Source organism: Saccopteryx bilineata, chromosome 1 (genome assembly GCF_036850765.1).
Source record: "Saccopteryx bilineata isolate mSacBil1 chromosome 1, mSacBil1_pri_phased_curated, whole genome shotgun sequence".
Classification (NCBI taxonomy): domain Eukaryota; kingdom Metazoa; phylum Chordata; class Mammalia; order Chiroptera; family Emballonuridae; genus Saccopteryx; species Saccopteryx bilineata.
Genome location: NC_089490.1, coordinates 349,335,950 through 349,355,410, shown reverse-complemented (window position 1 = coordinate 349,355,410; position 19,461 = coordinate 349,335,950). Strand labels below are relative to the sequence as shown.

General features: G+C 44.3%; 2 protein-coding genes across 6 annotated transcripts in view; one reads left to right on the top strand and one right to left on the bottom strand.

Moving 5' to 3' along the window:
- XNDC1N (XRCC1 N-terminal domain containing 1, N-terminal like) overlaps positions 1–12,009 on the bottom strand; it is a 40,412-nt gene extending 28,403 nt beyond the window's left edge. For all 3 annotated transcript variants that reach the window (XM_066250700.1, XM_066250701.1, XM_066250705.1), the window contains exons 1-2: positions 11,909–12,009; positions 2,555–2,685 (exon numbers count right to left, since the gene is read on the bottom strand). The gene's annotated coding sequence lies outside the window, so the exon portion shown is untranslated. The remainder of the gene's footprint in view (positions 1–2,554; positions 2,686–11,908) is intronic.
- A 360-nt stretch (positions 12,010–12,369) lies between these two features.
- RNF121 (ring finger protein 121) overlaps positions 12,370–19,461 on the top strand; it is a 110,125-nt gene continuing 103,033 nt past the window's right edge. Inside the window, exon 1 of one of the 3 annotated variants that reach the window (XM_066250697.1) lies at positions 12,370–12,440. In XM_066250697.1, coding sequence (XP_066106794.1) covers positions 12,417–12,440 — 24 coding nt within the window. In that variant the 5' untranslated portion in view covers positions 12,370–12,416. Of the gene's footprint in view, positions 12,480–19,461 lie in introns of all 3 variants that reach the window. The other 2 variants (XM_066250696.1, XM_066250698.1) reach the window with 2 other exon arrangements.

Sequence of the window (19,461 nt, the reverse complement as noted above, 5' to 3'; positions counted from 1 at the left end):
GCTTATTATTAAGTCATTCCTCTTCTAGAAATCACCAACAGCTTGCTGATGTATGCAAATTCCTTGTTACATGGTAAGTACTTAAAAATATTAACTCAGCTTGGTCCCTCAAATATCTACAATGTAGATCTCTACATTTCCTGCTTCATCTCCTAGTCCTTTTATCAGAAGATGGGTTTTACTTCTGATAAACCTTTTATCAGTGGGCCTTGGCCAGTTGGCTCAATGGATAGAGCATTGGTCCTGGGTTCAATCCCCGGTCAGGGCAGACATAAGAAGCGGCCATCTACTCCCCTTTCTCTCTCCCTTATCTCTCTCTTCCTCTCTCACAGACAGTGGCTTGAGAGGTTTGAGTGTTGGCCCTAGGTGCTAAAAATAGCTCAGCTGATCAGAGCATTGGCCTCAGGTACTGAGGATAGGTAGGTTGATTCGAGCATCGGCCCCAGCCTGGGGTTGCCAGGTAGGTCCTGGTAGGGGTGCATGCAGGCGTGTCTATCTCCCCTTCTCTCATTAACAAACAAGCAAACAAACAAACGAAAAACCAACAAACACCTTTTATCAGTGGTTTATTTTTTTTTAATTTTTTTTTTTAGAGAAAGAGAGACAGACAGACAGGAACGGAGAGAGGGCACCTTAATCGCTGCGGCACCTTAATTGTTCATTGCTTTCTCATATGTGCCTTGATAGGGAGAGGCAGGGTCCCCAGCCAAGCCACTAACCTTCGGGCTTAAGCCAGTAACCCCATGCTCAAGCCAGGTAAGCCCATGCTTAAGCTGGCGACCTTGCGATTTGGAACTTGGGTCCTCAGCATCCTAGGCCGAAACTCTAGCCCTTACATCACCTCCTGGTCAGGCAGTGGTTTATTTATTTAATCTTAAAAGTTCACATAGGGCCCTGGCTGGTGCCTCATTGGATAGAGAGTAGGCCCAGTGTATGGATGTCCTGGGTTCAATTCTCAGTCAGGGCACACAAGAGAAGTGACCATCTGCTTCTCTCTCCCTACCTCTCCCCCTTTTTTCCCCTCCTCCTTTCCCACAGCCAGTGCCTCAATTGGTTCAAGCACGGCCCCAGGCACTGAGGATAGCTCCATTGGAGCACATCAGTCTCAGGTACTAAAAATGGCTCAGTATTTGAGCACTGACCCCAGATGGCATTGCTAGGTGGATCTCGGTCAGGGTGCATGCAGGAGTCTGCCTCACTATCTCCCCTCCTCTCACCTAAAAAAAAAAAAGAAAAAAAAAAAAGAAAAAAAAAAGGTTTGTATGGGCATTTGTACTTAGTCTTTTGCTAAACTGTTAATGAAAAATTTTACATATGCATATTAGTATAATGAACTCTCCTGCATCTATCATCTAGCTTCAACAATTCCTTAGCCATAGGTGTTTTAAAGTTGAGTGTCTACAGGTGGATCTCTCTAAATATTTATACTCTTTTTTTAAATGTTTATTAATTTTGTGAGAGAGAAACACTAATTTGTTGTTCAGCTTATTTCTGTATTCATTAGTTGATTCTTATATATGCCCTGACCAGGGATTGAACTGGCAACCTTGTATGCACAGCAGGATGACACTCCAACCAACTAAGCTACCTGGCCAGGGCTATAACCTACCCTTTTTACTCCTCTTTGTTACCTACCTGGCCCCTGAATATAAATCCATGACCCTTGATATACTCCATAATGTTTTTCTTGCCTCCTTCCTGCCCACAAATATTTTTCTCATCTCTAAGATTTTGTTCACACCATTGCCTCTACTTGAAATGTTCTTTCCCTTTCACACTTTTTTTTTTTTTTTTACAGAGAAAGAGAGAGAGTCAGAGAGAGAGGGATAGACAGGGACAGATAGACAGGAAGGGAGAGAGATGAGAAGCATCAATCATCAGTTTTTCGTTGCGACACCTTAGTTGTTCATCGATTGCTTTCTCATATGTGCCTTGACCGCAGGCCTTCAGCAGACCGAGTAACCCCTTGCTTGAGCCAGTGACCTTGGGTCCAAGCTGGTGAGCCTTGCCCAAACCAGATGAGCCCACGCTCAAGCTGGCGACCTCGGGGTCTCGAACCTGGGTCCTCCACATCCCAGTCGGATGCTCTATCCACTGCGCCACTGCCTGGTCAGGCTCCCTTTCACACTTGTCAAAATGAATAAATCTTTGATGCTTAAATGTCACCTTCGCTCTGCTCAACCAGCTCAAGGAGAAAGTTCCATCCTCTCAATTCTGTATTATAATATCTGGGTTATATGTCTTTTTTTAAAATTTTTTATTTTATTATTATTATTTTTTTTTTACAGAGACAGAGAGAGAGTCAGAGAGAGGGATAGACAGGGACAGACAGACAGGAACGGAGAGATGAGAAGCATCAATCATTAGTTTTTCATTGCGCATTGCGACACATTAGTTGTTCATTGATTGCTTTCTCATATGTGCCTTGACTGCGGGCCTTCAGCAGACTGAGTAACCCCTTGCTCGAGCCAGTGACCTTGGGTCCAAGCTGGAGAGCTTTTTTGCTCAAACCAGATGAGCCCACACTCACGCTGGCGACCTCGGGGTCTCGAACCTAGGTCCTCGGCATCCCAGTCCGACGCTCCATCCACTGCGCCACCACCTGGTCAGATTGGGTTATATGTCTTATGCCTCTTGAACAAGCTCTTGGAGGACAGGCCTCATGTCTTGATTCATTTCTGTATCCTTAATGTAAGAAGAAGAAACTAAATTAGCAAATATCTGATGAATGAATAAATATCCATAAAAATTGAGCTCAAGGGGCAGAAGTCATGAAATGCTCAGAGCGGGGTAATAACAAACTGTTTTTGTTTTTTTTTTTCTTTTTTTGTATTTTTCTGAAGCTGGAAACGGGGAGAGACAGTCAGACAGACTCCCGCATGCGCCCGACCGGGATCCACCCGGCACGCCCACCAGGGGCGACGCTCTGCCCACCAGGGGGCGATGCTCTGCCCCTCCGGGCCGTCGCTCTGCTGCGACCAGAGCCACTCTAGCGCCTGGGGCAGAGGCCAAGGAGCCATCCCCAGCGCCCGGGCCATCTTTGCTCCAATGGAGCCTTGGCTGCGGGAGGGGAAGAGAGAGACAGAGAGGAAGGAGGGGGTGGGGGTGGAGAAGCAAATGGGCGCTTCTCCTATGTGCCCTGGCCGGGAATCGAACCCGGGTCCCCCGCACGCCAACAAACTGTTAATGAAAGCCACCTAAAGGTCAAGTATTTCTGACAGGTCACATTCAATATGGTGCCAAGGCCTCAAAACAAGAACAATGCAGGATGAGTCCTGAGTTGCTTTTCTAAGTCTCTAATTAATTGATTATTCCCATAATAGGAACTCGCTAAACATTCAACAATTTTTCCTAGATGTTAGAAACATAGAAATAAGTAAGATATGGTCTCTGTTTTGGAGAAATTCCCAATATACATTTGTGATTTGATGTGAAAACTCCATCATCTCATCATCAACATACTGACGTTTGACCTTTCCAGTCCCAACCCAAAACTATACTCTAGGCTTGGAGACCCTGAAACTGTCAATGTTGAATATTTCATTTAGTTATTATTTTGGGGGTTGTCTGGGATACCAGGCTCTGTGCTAAGTGCTAGATACACAGTGGTGAATAAGACATATACAGTCTTTTTCATAAAGATTACTATCAAATTGCTTATAGTTATCCAAGGATTACGCACTTTCTGACCTCCTTGCCCCAGCATCTGTGCTGTTGTTCTTGTTTTCTGGCAATGGCTTGTTTTACCCTGTTTGTGTTCCCACTAATTAGTGAGCTCTTTGGGGTCATGAATTATAGGCGTGCTCATCATCTCCCACATCTCAGAGAGGTGCTGAAATACTGCAGGCATAAATAAATAGTAATTGAAAAGAGTAACTTATTAAGTCAATACAATTCAAATCAGAATTTAAGCAGTTTCTGGCAAACATAACAAACTCCTCAATCAATAAAGGGCCACAAGTTGCTATGACAGTTCTAGAAATATGATTTAAAAAGTGTGGTTCAACTCCTTTGAAAAAAATTGCAAAATCACAGTAATTACATCTTAAAATGATGAATTCAAATAGACCCATGCCAAGATACATCATATTTATAATGCCAAAGAGCCCATGTTAGAGTGTCATCCCTATGTACCAAGGTTGCAAGTTTAATCCTTCATTAGGGTGCATGCAAGAATCCACCAATGAATGCCTAAATAAGTGGGACTACAAATTGATGTTTCTCTCTTTCTTCTTCCCTCTCTAAAGTCAATTAATAAATAAAATTAAAACAACAAAGGTTAAGAACAAAGATAATTTTTTAAGGTTTTATTTATTCATTTTTTAGAGAGGAAAGAGAGAGGGAGAGAGAGGAGAAAGAAGGGGGTAGAAGCAGGAAGCATCAACTCTCAGATAAACCTTGACTAGGCAAGCCCAGGGTTTTGAACTGGTGACCTCAGTGTTCCAGGTTGACACTTTATCCACTGCGCCAACATAGGCCAAATCAAAGACAATCTTTTTTTTTTTTTTTCCATTTTTCTGAAGCTGGAAACAGGGAGAGACAGTCAGACAGACTCCCGCATGCGCCCGACCGGGATCTACCCGGCACGCCCACCAGGGGCGACGCTCTGCCCACCAGGGGGCGATGCTCTGCCCATCCTGGGCGTCGCCATGTTGCGACCAGAGCCACTCTAGCGCCTGAGGCAGAGGCCACAGAGCCATGCCCAGCGCCCGGGCCATCTTTGCTCCAATGGAGCCTTGGCTGCGGGAGGGGAAGAGAGAGACAGAGAGGAAAGCGCGGCGGAGGGGTGGAGAAGCAAATGGGCGCTTCTCCTGTGTGCCCTGGCCGGGAATCGAACCCGGGTCCTCTGCACACTAGGCCGACGTCAAAGACAATCTTAAAAGCAGCAAGAGAAAAGTAGTTACTTAAAAGGGAGCTCTCATAAGACTGTCAGCTGGTTTCTCAACTGAAACTTTACATACCTGAAGGGACTGGCACGAAATAGTAAAAGTGATGAAAAGCATGAATCTACAACTAAGATTACTCTACCCAGCAAAACTATCATTTAGAATGGAAGGACAGGTAAAGAGCTTCCTAGGCAAGAAAAAGCTAAAGGAATTCATCACCAACAAACCAGTATCCCAAGAAATGTTAACGGGTTTTCTTTAAGAAAAAGAAAAAGAAAAGATCGAAAATGTGTATAAGACCCTGGCTGGTTAGCGTGATTGGTTGGAGCACTGTCCTATAATGCCAGTGTTGTGGGTTAAATCCCTGGTCAGGGTATGTACGAGAAGCAACCAATGGATGCACAACTAAGTGGAAAAACGAATGTCTCTCTCTCTCCTTTTCTCTCTCTCTGTCTCTCTAAAATCAATCAATAAAAAAAGATGAATAATAAAATGGCAATAAATATATATCTATTATCCATAAAAAAAACAAAGGAAAAGTACTGGCTATATAAACAAACATAGATACCAGAAAGAGACTCATATAATGGGACTTTGCAACCTGCTTAGCTGATTGTAAGAGAGCAGAATCATGATTCTGTCAGAAAAAAAGATGAATAAATGTTGTTCAGAAAACTGGTTCACAATGTAAAGAAAAAGAAAAGTAGATTCCTACCACAAAGCATATTTAAAAAATTATACTCAAAGACGGAAACATGAAAAAGACTTTAAGGCAGTGGTCTCAAACTTTTTGAAGTCAGGGAACATTTAAAATACTACAAAAAAAATAAAAAAAATAAAATACTACAAATAATTGTAGGCACACTATATACACATTTCTGAGAAATATGTAATAATAATTAAGTCAAATATTAAAGAAAAAAAAAGTCCAAGTGTGCTTTTATGGTAATTAAACGAAATAAATACGACAAAATTAAGTTTATTCTGACATTGAAAAACATTTTTATGGCCTGACCTGTGGTGGCGCAGTGGATAAAGCGTCGACCTGGAAATGCTGAGGTCGCCGGTTCAAAACCCTGGGCTTGCCTGGTCAAGGCACATATGGGAGTTGATGCTTCCAGCTCCTCCCCCCTTCTCTCTCTCTGTCTCTCCTCTCTCTCTCTGTCTCTCCCTCTCCTCTCTAAAATGAATAAATAAAAAATAAAAAAGTATTAAAAAAAAAAAAGAAGTAACTACTTAGGAGTGATGCTTATCACTCTCCTCCCCCCCCTTCCCTCCCTCACTCCACTCTCTAAAATAAATAAATAAAATCTTAAAAACAAACAAACAAAAAAAACACATTTTTATGTTACATTTTTTGTTATGCTTTTTTGAATTTGTAAAAAAGAGGGGTTAGCCTGACCTGTGGTGGTGCAGTGGATAAAGCGTCGACCTGGAAATGCTGAGGTCGCCGGTTCAAAACCCTGGGCTTGCCTGGTCAAGGCACATATGGGAGTTGATGCTTCCAGCTCCTCCCCCCCCCCTCTCTGTCTCTCCTCTCTCTCTCTCTCTCTCTCTGTCTCCCCTCTTTCTCTCTCTCTGTCTCTCCCTCTCCTCTCTAAAATGAATAAATAAAAAAAATAGAAAAAAAAAAAAAAAAAGAGGGGTTAAAAAATTTAAAAAACAACAAAAAAGTTATCTTTTTATATATATAGATACATTCTTAGGAAGATTTAGTAAATTCGGCAGGTCCTGGCGCAAATGTGTTAAGGCTTTCATTCTTGTGTTTATGAGAAACATGAGCCTGATGTGTCCTAGCAATTTCTTCAATGTTTGGACATATATTTGAAAGGCAAACTCTCATTTCCTCGTCAATACATTGAAGAGTTCCTCTCTTTTTACTCTTAATTGTGTTGAGTGCAGAAAACCCCCACCATACACATCATCTTAACTTTATACCAAACAAAGGATAGAAGAAACTTGCCTCCAATCTTTCCTGGAACATGGGGGTAGTGTAAACAATTCAGCATCACAGCTTAACAGCCTTTTGCAACCTAATCAGGTAAATGAGGTGGGGAGTTGGGCAGACTGTCAGCTTACAACCAATTTCCCACACCTCTGTCCCCCAAAAATGTAAACTCCAAAAACCCTGTTGGTTTTTTGGCCCCCAACCAGCACATATTTCTCTGGAATACCATAGGGTGCACCTGGAAATCTTCTAGGACCCCCCAGTGCGCCATGGCACACACTTTGAGAACCACTGCTTTAAGGTAACACAAACAAGGTTGAAATATATACACATGACTGACTAAACGAAGGTATTTGCAAAACATAAACTTGGATAGTATTCTGAATATATATTTTTATTTATTTATTTATTTTTTTGTATTTTTCTGAAGTTGGAAACGGGAAGGCAGTCAGACAGACTCCTGCATGTGCCCGACCGGGATCCACCCGGCATGCCCACCAGGGAGCGATGCTCTGCCCATCTAGGGTGTCACTCTGCCTCAATCAGAGCCATTCTAGCGCCTGAGGCAGAGGCCACGGAGCCATCCTCAGCGCCCAGGCAAACTTTGTTCCAATGGAGCCTTGGCTGCGGGAGGGGAAGAGAGAGATAGAGAGGAAGTAGAGGGGGAGGGGTGGAGAAGCAGATGGGCGCTTCTCCTGTGTGCCCCGGCCAGGAATTGAACCTGGGGCTCCTGCACGCCAGGCCGACGCTCTACCACTGAGCCAACCGGCCAGGGCCTGAATATATATTTTTAAGCACAACAAATCAGTAAGGGCAAGTAGTTCAACAGAAAACAGTAGTTCAACAGAAAGTTGTGGTGCAGCACAATGAATAAGGAATACAGTGGTACCTTGAGATACGAACAGACCAATATACGACCTTTTTAAAATATGAGCTGCAACTCAGTTGGTTCGTATTTTTGTTCGAGATCTGAGCAAAATTCCGAGATACGAGTCGTGATTTGAGAAGCTGTCACTAGTTGGCGCATTGGTGCACGGGTCCAGGATCAGCAGTTTGATATACGAGTTAACTGACTTACGAGCTCAATTACAGAACGAATTAAATTCGTATCTCAAGGTACCACTGTATAAAACAGGGGTCCCCAAACTTTTTTCACAGGGGGCCAGTTCACTGTCCCTCAGACCGTTGGAGGGCCAGACTATAGGGGGGAAAAAAAAAAAACTATGAACAAATCCCTATGCACACTGCACATACCTTATTTTAAAGTAAAAAAACAAAACGGGTGAGGAGACCTGACCTGTGGTGGCGCAGTGGATAAAGCATCGACCTGGAAATGCTGAGGTCGCTGGTTTGAAACCCTGGGCTTGCCTGGTCAAGGCACATATGGGAGTTGATGCTTCCAGCTCCTCCCCCACTTCTCTCTCTCTGTCTCTCCTCTCTGTCTCTCCCTCTCTCTCTCCCTCTCCTCTCTAAAAAAAAATGAATAATAAAAAAAAATTAAAAAAAAAAAACAAAAAAACAAAACGGGAACAAATACAATATTTAAAATAAAGAACAAGTAAATTTAAATCAACAAACTGACCACTATTTCAATGGGAACTATGCTCCTCTCGCTGACCACCAATGGAAGAGGTGCCCCTTCTGGAAGTGCGGCGGGGGCCGGATAAATGGCCTCAGGGGGCTGCATGCGGCTCGCGGGCCATAGTTTGGGGACCCCTGGCATACAATTCACTTAAGATGAAATCTGACTGACCCAAACCCATATTAAAAAACTCTTGGCCCCCCTAGTAATAAGGAAAATGCAAATGCCTTGTCTTTTAAGACTAGAAAAAATGGAAAAGTTTATAGTATAAAGGACTGGCAATAATATGGGGAAATGGGCTCTCTCATAAACACTTCCAGCACATCTTATTCTGACCAGCTACATTTCTAGCCCTTACCCTTTCAGTACAGTGCAGCTTTAGAGCAACTCACATGTGCACAAAAAAAGGCACAATGTTTCTAATAGCAAAAGCCATAAAACTCTAGTGTCCATTAGTTGAGGAATGGATAAATGAAATGTTATATATCATACAATAGAATACTATTTAACAGTTAAAAGGAATACTTAGATGTAAGAATACATAAACATGGACAGTCCTCAACAGAGTGAGAGAATCAATTATAGATGATATACAAGTACTTATGTTCATTTAAAAACTAAAATTAGGCCCTGGCCGGTTGGCTCAGTGGTAGAGCATCGGCCTGGCGTGCGGAAGTCCCGGGTTTGATTCCTGGCCAGGGCACACAGGAGAGGCGCTCATCTGCTTCTCCACCCTTCCCCCTCTCCTTCCTCTCTGTCTCTCTCTTCCCCTCCAGCAGCTGAGGCTCCACTGGAGCAAAAGATGGCCCGGGGGCTGGGGATGGCTCCATGGCCTCTGCCTCAGGCGCTAGAGTGGCCCTGGTTGCAACAGAGCGACGCCCTGGATGGGCAGAGTGTCGCCCCTGGTGGGCATGCCAGGTGGATCCTGGTCAGGCGCATGCGGGAGTCTGTCTGACTGCCTCCCCCGTTTCCAGCTTCAGAAAAATACAAAAAAATAAAATTAAACAATACAATACTTACAGTTTGTGAAAACACTTTTTTTTTAATGGGCTGAGAATACATAGCTAATTACACTAGTTGCTTCTGGGAAGGATGAAAGAGTAATGGGTCTGAGACTAGAAGATATGTTCAGTAGTGGGATTCAAATAAGTTAACAACAGGTTCTCTCCCCTAATGACCATTTTAAGTATAATAGATATAAAAAAATAAACCAAAAGGTAGTTTATTATTCCATACATTTAATACTTAAATAAGAAAGAAGTACACAAAACTAGATTGTTATAAGAAAGTTTTAAAATATTAATGAAAAAATATTATATAATACCTGACAAAATATTAAATAATACCTGACAAAAAACAACAAAACTGTTTTTTAAGATATTTCCAATGACGCCTGACACCCTCTGGTTGTTCGGCACTTTTTCTCTTTACATTATATGTTTGTTTACTGAAGTAACAAACGCGAAGGAATTAAAATGTAGTATTTCATCAAAGGTATAATAAGTTTTATGAAATGAATAAATAAATATTATAAGCATAGTTCTTTTTTTTTTTTCTGGGTTTTTTTTTTGTATTTTTCTGAAGCTGGAAACGGGGAGAGACAGACAGACTCCCGCATGCGCCTGACTGGGATCCACCCGGCACGTCCACCAGGGGGCGACGCTCTGCCCACCAGGGGGCGACGCTCTGCCCACCAGGAGGGTGATGCTCTGCCTCTCCGGGGCGTCGCTCTGTTGCGGCCAGAGCCACTCTAGCGCCTGGGGCAGAGGCCAAGAAGCCATCCCCAGCACCCAGGCCATCTTAGCTCCAATGGAGCCTCGCTGCGGGAGGGGAAGAGAGAGACAGAGAGGAAGGAGAGGGGGAGAGGTGGAGAAGCAGATGGGCGCTTCTCCTGTGTGCCCTGGCCGGGAATCGAACCCGGGACTTCTGCACGCCAGGCCAACGCTCTACCACTGAGCCAAACGGCCAGGGCCATATAAGCATAGTTCTTTCAAATTTTTTTCACCTCTGGACGGAATGAACATTACTGCCGGCGCTTGGAATACGCTATTGCACAAATGCACGTTAAACAAGAGTAAGGAATGTAAATTTGTGATTTCCACATTGGGTGCTGCTCCGGCACCCACCTTAGAGAGAACAGTGATTACAAGTGCCATTTTAACAACCAGTTTGCGGAACTCAACAAAAAATTAGGTATCGGTTCTGCTGAACGGGTGAGAACCCGCCTCAATCCCACCGCTGGATAAGTTCAATCCTTATCTGTATTATCCTTTTTTTTTTTTTTTTGCATTTTTCTGAAGCTGGAAACAGGGAGAGACAGTCAGACAGACTCCCGCATGCGCCCGACCGGGATCCACCCGGCACGCCCACCAGGGGCAACGCTCTGCCCACCAGGGGGCGATGCTCTGCCCATCCTGGGCGTCGCCATGTTGCGACCAGAGCCACTCCAGCGCCTGGGGCAGAGGCCAAGGAGCCATCCCCAGCGCCCGGGCCATCTTTGCTCCAATGGAGCCGTGGCTGCGGGAGGGGAAGAGAGAGACAGAGAGGAAGGCGCGGCGGAGGGGTGGAGAAGCAAATGGGCGCTTCTCCTATGTGCCCTGGCCGGGAATCGAACCCGGGTCCTCTGCATGCTAGGCCGACGCTCTACCGCTGAGCCAACCGGCCAGGGCTTGTATTATCTTTTTTAAAAATGAGTAAGCAAATAGATAATGATGTCAATAGTCTATTTGGGGTAATGCGTATACAGTGTTTATAAAACTCTCTGTATTGTTTCACATAGTAAAAATAATTCCCATTTTAGGTAAACGAGATGGTTGTAGATGGTGTATTACCGTGCAACTTCCTGACAGTCCCCAAAGTATCAATAGTTGATTGGCATTCTAGTACCTTGTGAGCCCACAGGTCATTCCAGCCCTGTTCACGGAATAGATGGGGGGGGGGGTCAGGGGGGTTATACCTCGGGGCTGCAGGCTAGCCAGGTGTCGGTCCGGATGTACAAGTCGCATGGTGTTGGAAATGAATTACAGTACTGAGCTAGAAGTTGTGGTACAGCATAATGAATAAGGTGTATAAGAAGGAAGTAAAGGTAAGAGCTGGACACGCAGGATCTGGGGTAGAAAAGAGTACCTAGATGTGTGACGTGGATCCGGAGACGGGAAAACCGAAGAAGCAGTTTGGGGGCCCTGTGGGTCCCTAGGGCTCTTCGACTTTTGGAGCCCAAGCCGCGCAGCTACTTCCACGACTCCTCGAAAGGCGCTGTTCTGGCCATCCCTCTTCCCTTTCCGCCGTTACCCTCCCATCAACAACCCCCAATGCCCCTCACCAGGGACAAAGAACCTGAAGATCCTCCGCAGCCTCAGATCGTGTACCACAAACCCATTCTCCCGCCAATTTGGCCCTCTGACCTTCGCCTTCTGACTTGGAGCGCTACTCTCTTCCGCCTCTGGAAGCCTGGGCCTCAAAAAGTCGCTGTTTATGAAAAATGACTCTTACCGAGACAAGAAGGCATGTGCTGTGGTCAGTAAAATATGGTCTTGTGTTTTATGAATATTCTCATTCACTACAAATCTCCCGTCAAGAGAGCGGAATCGAATCTTCCGGGTCAGATTCAATGCATTCTGGGAGTTGTAGTCCTTAACCTCCACGCCTCACTCCTTGGAGCCAGAGTGAGGGAACGTCGCGAAAGTGGACGGTTCATGGACTCTTCTCTTTGGTTCTCCAAAGGGAAGAATTATTGAAATATCTGCCGTAAAAATAGTACAAGCCCAATTTCACATTTTTCAAGAACTCTCCCCTGCCGAAGCTGGGAAATGCATAGGAACAGTCCCTCTTCGACCTTTAAGTGAGTAGCAGGTAGATGGTCTCTCAATCCCTTAAAGGTCTCCTCCTGTCATGATGCCCCACCCCCTATGCCGGAGTTTACGCCGCCGATTGGCCAGGAGCACAGGGCGGCGGAAGCAGCTGGCTCGCGCGCGGACTAGGGAGGGGGAGAGTTCTGAAGATGGCGGCAGTGGTGGAGCTGGAGGTAGGAGGAGGTGTTGCTGGGGAAAGGGAGCTGGATGAGGTAAGAGTTAAGAGTCGAGGAGAAACTCAGCCTGAAACTGAAAGGAGGAGAGAGGCGGTATTGGGAGTAATTCATTTCTTAGGAGAGACGGGATCCCTAGAGGGAAGGAGTTAACTGGGGGGCGGATGCGTGGAAAGGAAAATCAGAGGTATCCTGAACTCGGGGACTCGAAGGCGGTCTTGGGGGGTAGGAGACATTCAGTAACCTCAGGGTTGGAGATGAAGGACAAGGAGAGAAGCCAGAGGGGGTGTGTGTGTAAAATTTGACATTAGCTGGGGGCCCTTGTGTAGGATGAAAGGGCTGAGAAGGTAGCTTGAGTTGGAGGGGCGTGGATTTCTGCTAAGGAAGGTCTGGCTTTCACTGTGGGAAAGGACTAATTAGGTTTCAGGTGGGGGCTGGGATGCGGACCAGGGAAGAGTATTAACCTATGGCATTATAGCTTTGAGTTATTTTTATGTAAGAGCTACTTTATTTATTCTTACAATCTAGGAGTTTGTATATAATGTATGCTCAGTTAAGTTTGGGTCAACTAATGAAAGAACGAGTGGAAGAGGGAGTAATTGTATAGTGGAATTCGTCCACTCACTCATTTGTCAGACATTAAGTATCATCTTTGTGCTGAATCCTGTGCTAAGTGGTAGGGACAGAAGGGGCCCTCCCATTGAAGAGCCCACAGTCTAGTGGTGGAAGATACACAAGAAGACTAATCATTGCATCAGACGTATACTGTAATGGTGGCACTGAGAAGAGGGGACCGGTTAAATTTGGGCCAGGGAAAACTTTCCAGAGGAGTGTAGTCTTAAAAGATAAACAATCTTTTATCTCTCTCCTAGACCTCTTGAGTTCTTTGAGGGTGAGCTTCTTGAGGGTGTTTGTCCCCTAAGACTCTTAGCAACTACTGTATTCAATTACCAGTGGTCCTTCCAGGAATCCTGAGAGGAAAGGAGATATTGAGTTTGAAGGAAATGAAGAGACAGGATGGAAGAGCAAAAGAGGGAAGATGAAAAAGGAAAGGGAAAAGATTCTCAAGCCAAAAATACATTCATAGCTAGGAGTGCTTCTGGTCTTGCACAGGAGAGCATATGAAAGCCCTGAGGAATAGGAGGAAGGGAATTGATGGTCAGGAATGGAACCAATGGAATGTCTGGGAGATCAGAATCTTAGAGGCCCTGGCCATGTTTTGGGTGATGGGGGTGGGTGGGTGGGGAGAATTGAGGATGAGGCCCAAACAAGGGGAATAGAAGTGGATTGAGGAGCAGACTGTTGCTCGGTGGTGGGATGCCTTGGAGGATTTAGTTTACCTGATTGGGATCATTAAGGTGGGGAAGGAAACTGAGAAACTAACAGGTGGTCAGAGCAGAGGTTGGTTTTTGAGAAGCTTTTACTACCATACCTCCTAATCACTAGAGACTAGAGGTGTTTGAATACTACTTGGTGAGGTGGTTGTGGAAATGCCCTACAAGGCCCATTCTAGCCTTAAGTTTTTGTGATTATAGTTGGCTGTGGTTCAGAGATATATTTGAAAGCACCTTGAAAAAGGTAAATATTGTATTGAAGTTATTGTATGTAGTTTGTTAGTCATGGGCTGTCCTTTGAGGGAGCCTGATTTCAATTATATATATCAGGGTTCATTTTTGCTTCCTAGCTTTTTTCCCCCACAATTTTAAAATTCTAATTGTTTTTAGAATTTAAGAGCTTTTATTGGCATGATATACTTCCACCGTGTCCTGCCTGTAGGTCACCTTTATATATAATCACAGGCCTTCATCTCATAAACTTGTACCTGTTACTGAGAAAGAATATAATATGTTGTCTGGAAATTCTGTATGGACTGGTTCTATCCTTTGCTTTGTTGTTTTAAGAAAATAACTTTGAGAAGCAGGAACAGTCAGTCATTCCTTCAAGCTCCAAACAAAAAGCAAACTCCTCCCAAAACAGGGGTCTGGTCTGGCAGACTTTAGTTTGTGTGTGAGTTTCTACCAATGTCTCCCCAGCTGTTTCTTAGCATCCTCAACTAGAGAAGAGTTGAAACCCATCTTTCAGTTTGTAATTACAGAGATCTGTGTATTATGCACTGGGCAATCAAAGATTGTAAGACAGGATCATTACCAACTTACAGTGTAGTGAAGAGACATGCAAATAACCCCTTTACAATACATACAAGATAATTGCTATAATGGAAATGTGTAACAAATTCAGTGGAACACAAGAGACAAGCACTTGCTTGGGTCTGCTAGGGGGAGTCTGAAGTTTTTATGATAGAGCTGGGTTTACAAAGAAGCAGTGATTTGCACGTGGCATCTGAGTTGCTGTCTTGTAGCACTTTCTTTTCCATGTGGCATCAGAGTTGCTGTCTTGTAGCACTTTCTGCTTGGTAGGGACTATACTGTGGATCCCAGATTATAAAAGAGTAATGGATAGCCTAGAAAAAATGCAGTTGGTACTCTTTGTCACTCCTTTGGAAAGATTGTGCCTGCTGTGATTTGTTCTTCAGAATTTTGTGCCTATGTTTGTTTGTTTTTTTTAATGTTTTATTGATTTTAGAGAGAGGAAAGGAGAGAGAAACATTGATCTGTTCCTGTATGTGCCCTGACTGGAGATCGAACCAGCAGCCTCTGCATTTCGGGACGATGCTCTGACCAACTGAGCTATCCGGTCAGGGCATTTGTGCCTGTTTTTCAATATTAGATGCCATTAGTATGATAAGTAGTCTGGAACAGCAGCCATTAGTTCATTCACAATCCTTTCCTCTTTTGTCTTCTTCATTCTTACTTTCTCTAATAGTTGAGATAATTTAATTTAGGCTTTGCTTACTACTTTTGTTTTAGCGAGGTAGATAGAAAAGAGGACTTAGGAAAAGAGCTACCAATAAAAAATGCTACTGGGCCCTGGCCGGTTGGCTCAGCGGTAGAGCGTCGGCCTGGCGTGTGGGGGACCTGGGTTCGATTCCTGGCCAGGGCACATAGGAGAAGCGCCCATCTGCTTCTCTACCCCCACCCCCTCCTTCTTCTCTGTCTCTCTCTTCCCCTCCCGCAGCTAAGGCTCCATTGGAGCAAAGATGGCCCGGGCGCTGGGGATGGCTCCTTGGCCTCTGCCCCAGGCGCTAGAGTGGCTCTGGTCGCGGCAGAGCGATGCCCGGAGGGGCAGAAGAGCATTGCCCCCTGGTGGGCAGAGCATCGCCCCTGGTGGGCGTGCCGGGTGGATCCCGGTCGGGTGCATGCGGGAGTCTGTCTAACTGTCTCTCCCCGTTTCCAGCTTCAGGAAAAAAAAAAAAAAAAGCTACTGTTTATTGAGTCCTTACCATAAACAGCCCCTGTTTAAAGCTCTTTACTTTCATGATCTGATTGATTACTAACAGTAGCCCTGTGAGTTAGATGGTGCTAGCCACATTTTATAAGTGAGGAGCCTGATGCTAGAGAGGTTAAGTGACTTTCCTAGAATTCCACAGTTTGTGAGTGGAGAAGTGCAGATTCCAACCCAGGTCTGGCAGTGCTCCACTGAACTTAGCCCATGAGACGCTGAGCACTTTGATTCCATTTCTTTCTCCATTATTGTGCTCTGGGGGTAGGTAATTTAAAATTGAGATAATGGTCTCAAATATCTCATATATGAAAACTGATAAAATGCATTTGATAAGTGACTGATTCAAAAGAGCATTTTGAGTCACATTTGTGAGGTAAGGTTTATTAGTATTCCCTATTCATGATCAAATAAATAAGATGAAATTGAGATTCAGAATATTTGAGACATGCCGATGGTCCTACAGCTACCAAGTGGTATCACTAAGATTTAAACCCATTTTTTTTTTTTTGGTATTTTTCTGAAGTTGGAAATGGGGAGACAGTCAGACAGACTCCCTCATGTGACCAACCAGGATCCACCCGGTACGCCCACCAGGGGGCGATGCTCTGCCCATCCGAGGCCTCGCTCTGTCACGACCAGAGCCACTCTAGCACCTGGGGCAGAGGCCAAGGAGCCATCCCCAGCACCCGGGCCATCTTTTGCTCCAATGGAGCCTCGGCTGCGGGAGGGGAAGAGAGAGACAGAGAGGAAGGAGAGAGGGAGGGGTGGAGAAGCAGATGGGCACCTCTCCTGTGTGCCCTGGCCAGGAATCGAACCTGGGACTTCGCACACCAGGCCGACGCTCTACCACTGAGCCAACTGGCCAGGGCCTAAACCCATTTTTATAGATTCCAAAGTGTTTGCTTCTCCTCAGTTTATTTATTTATTTTATTTATTTATTCATTTTAGAAAGGAGAGAGAGAGGGAGAGAAGAGAGAGACAGAGAGAGAGAAGGGGGAGGAGCAGGAAGCATCAACTCCCATATGTGCCTTGACCAGGCAAGCCCAGGGTTTTGAACCGGCGACTCAGCATTTCCAGGTCGACGCTTTATCCACTGCGCCACCACAGGTCAGGCTGCTTCTCCTTAGTTTAAAGATATAAACTGCAGACTCATCTTACCAAAGCAAAGTCCCTCTGTCTTTATATACAAAAGTCCTATCTCCAAAACTTGTAGCATTTCATTCCTGGGAGATTGAAAGTAAAGGCTAACAAAAGGAATATTGTTTTTTTTTTCTACAGGTCCTTTAATTTCCTGGTAATTTGATTCTATTGAATCTCTAGTAATGAGAAACGATTAGCCCATTGGTAGTTAGGGAGAAGGAAGATGGGTCTAGCCCAGGCATGGTCAACAGGTTTTGCTCCCGGGCCAGATTAGAAAGAACACTTGTTGCCTGACCTGTGGTGGCGTAGTGGGATAAAGCATTGACCTGGAACACTGAGGTCGCTGGTTCGAAACCTTGGGCTTGCCTGGTTAAGGCACATATGGGAGTTGATGCTTCCTGCTCCTCCCCCTTCTCTCTCACTCCTTTCTCTCTAAAAATCAATAAGTAAAAAAATATTTTAGAAAGAACACTTATTTCATGGGCTGGACGAAATATTAAAATTAAAAAATGTTAAATACAGAAACGATTTAAATAAACAAAATTTTATTATGTAATTTGTTTATGAATAAATGTGAGTGAAAGAAATTTAATATACAATATTAGTTTAATAAAAATATTATTACATACCATATAAATATCCAAGCTGTATCGAAATCAATCGAAACAATATTTAATTAATAGAATGAGCTTGAAGGGGTTATATTGCAAATAAAACAATTATTTCGTTTTACAAACAGCCTGGACACGTTTTCGGTTATCAATTGCAGCTATTGTCTATGCTACAGTGCCACTTGATTCAGCACACTTGACCACAAAAATAATGAATTGTTTGACCTTGGGTGTGCACTGGCAAACTCTGCCTAAAAGAATGTGGGTTTGGCCCTGGCCGGTTGGCTCAGTGGTAGAGCGTCAGCCTAGCGTGCAGGAGTCCCGGGTTCGATTCCCGGCCAGGGCACACAGGACAAGCGCCCATCTGTTTCTCCACTCCTCCCCCTCTCCTTCCTCTCTGTCTCTCTCTTCCCCTCCCGCAGCCAAGGCTTCATTGGAGCAAAGTTGGCCCGGGCGCTGAGGATGCCTCCATAGCCTCTGCCTCAGGCACTAGAATGGCTCTGGTCGCAACAGAGCAACGCCCCAGATGGGCAGAGCATCACCCCCTGGTGGGCGAGCCGGGTGGATCCTGGTCAGTCGGGCGCATGCGGGAGTCTGTCTGACTGCCTCCCTGTTTCCAACTTCAGAAAAATACAAAAAAATTAAAAAAAAAAATAAAACAGAAAAATACAAAAAAAAAAAGAATGTGGGTTTCACATCACTGCTAAATGTCAAACAGTTCACATCAAGTACAGACGAGTACAAAAGTTGTAAATCTTTATAATGGAATTTTTAAAAAAAATAAAGAAGTATTGCAAATTCATTCAACCAATTATTGGAAGTTAACCCTAGATTAGTCACACACAGAATTCTTTTCTGCATATCACTATCTTCTTAAATATTTCAATTTCCAATAATAAAAGACGCTTCTGCTTCTGAGTAGCTGAGATTTTCAAGTAGCAGAGAATATTAAAAATTTAATCGCAGGCCACATAAAACTTATTTATGCAGGCTGGATATTGGCCATGCCTGGTCTACCCAGCTCGGGCTGGATGTTAAACAGGCTGTGATGACTGGGAAGCTCAGTTCTTTCTTTTAACTTGCCAACCACAGGTGCTTGAGCATGTTAATAGAATAAAGCCTGGGTACTGGCTAGGGTACCCAGAAGCGACCTACTCTGCATTTTATAGCAGTATTATTTGATGGTAGAATATTTAGCATCCATGGCCTATAGACCAAGAGCTGTGCTTTTATTTGTTGAAAACACACACACACACACACACACACACACATTTTAGTATAAGACTTCAGTTAAAAGGGAGGGTTTTATTGCTAAAACAAAAAACAAGATTGAAAACCATTAGTCTAGTCCCCTTTTTACTTATGGATGAAGAAATTTAGGTGCAGAGAGAGAAAGTGGTTTGCTCAAGGCCTTTCCACCAAAATACATCTGACTCTGAGTTTGAACTGAGAATTTCCATCTCAGTATTGCTATTGCAGCCTTTGAATGCATCATTTTATTTCTATCTCATCAGTTGTAAACTTAGAATAAAAACCTTTTCCTTTCTTATCTCATAGGATTATTTTGAAGACAGATAAATGTCTGTGAAAACACCTTAGTTGTTCGTTGATTGCTTTCTCGGATGTGCTCTGACGGGGGTCTCCAGCAAAGCTAGTGACCCCTTGCTTAAGCCAGCAACCTTGGACTTCAAGCCAGCAACCTTTGGGCTCAAGCCAGTGACCATGAGGTCATGTCTATGATCCCTTGCTCAAGCCAATGAACTCACGCTCAAGCTGGCGATCTTGGGGTTTTGAACCTGGGTCCTCAGCGTACCAGAATGACGTTCTATCCATTGCGCTACTGCTTGGTTAGGCGATTTCTGTTCTTTTAAATTTGTTTAAGTGCACTTTATGGAGCACACGTGATCTATCTTGATGAATATTACATG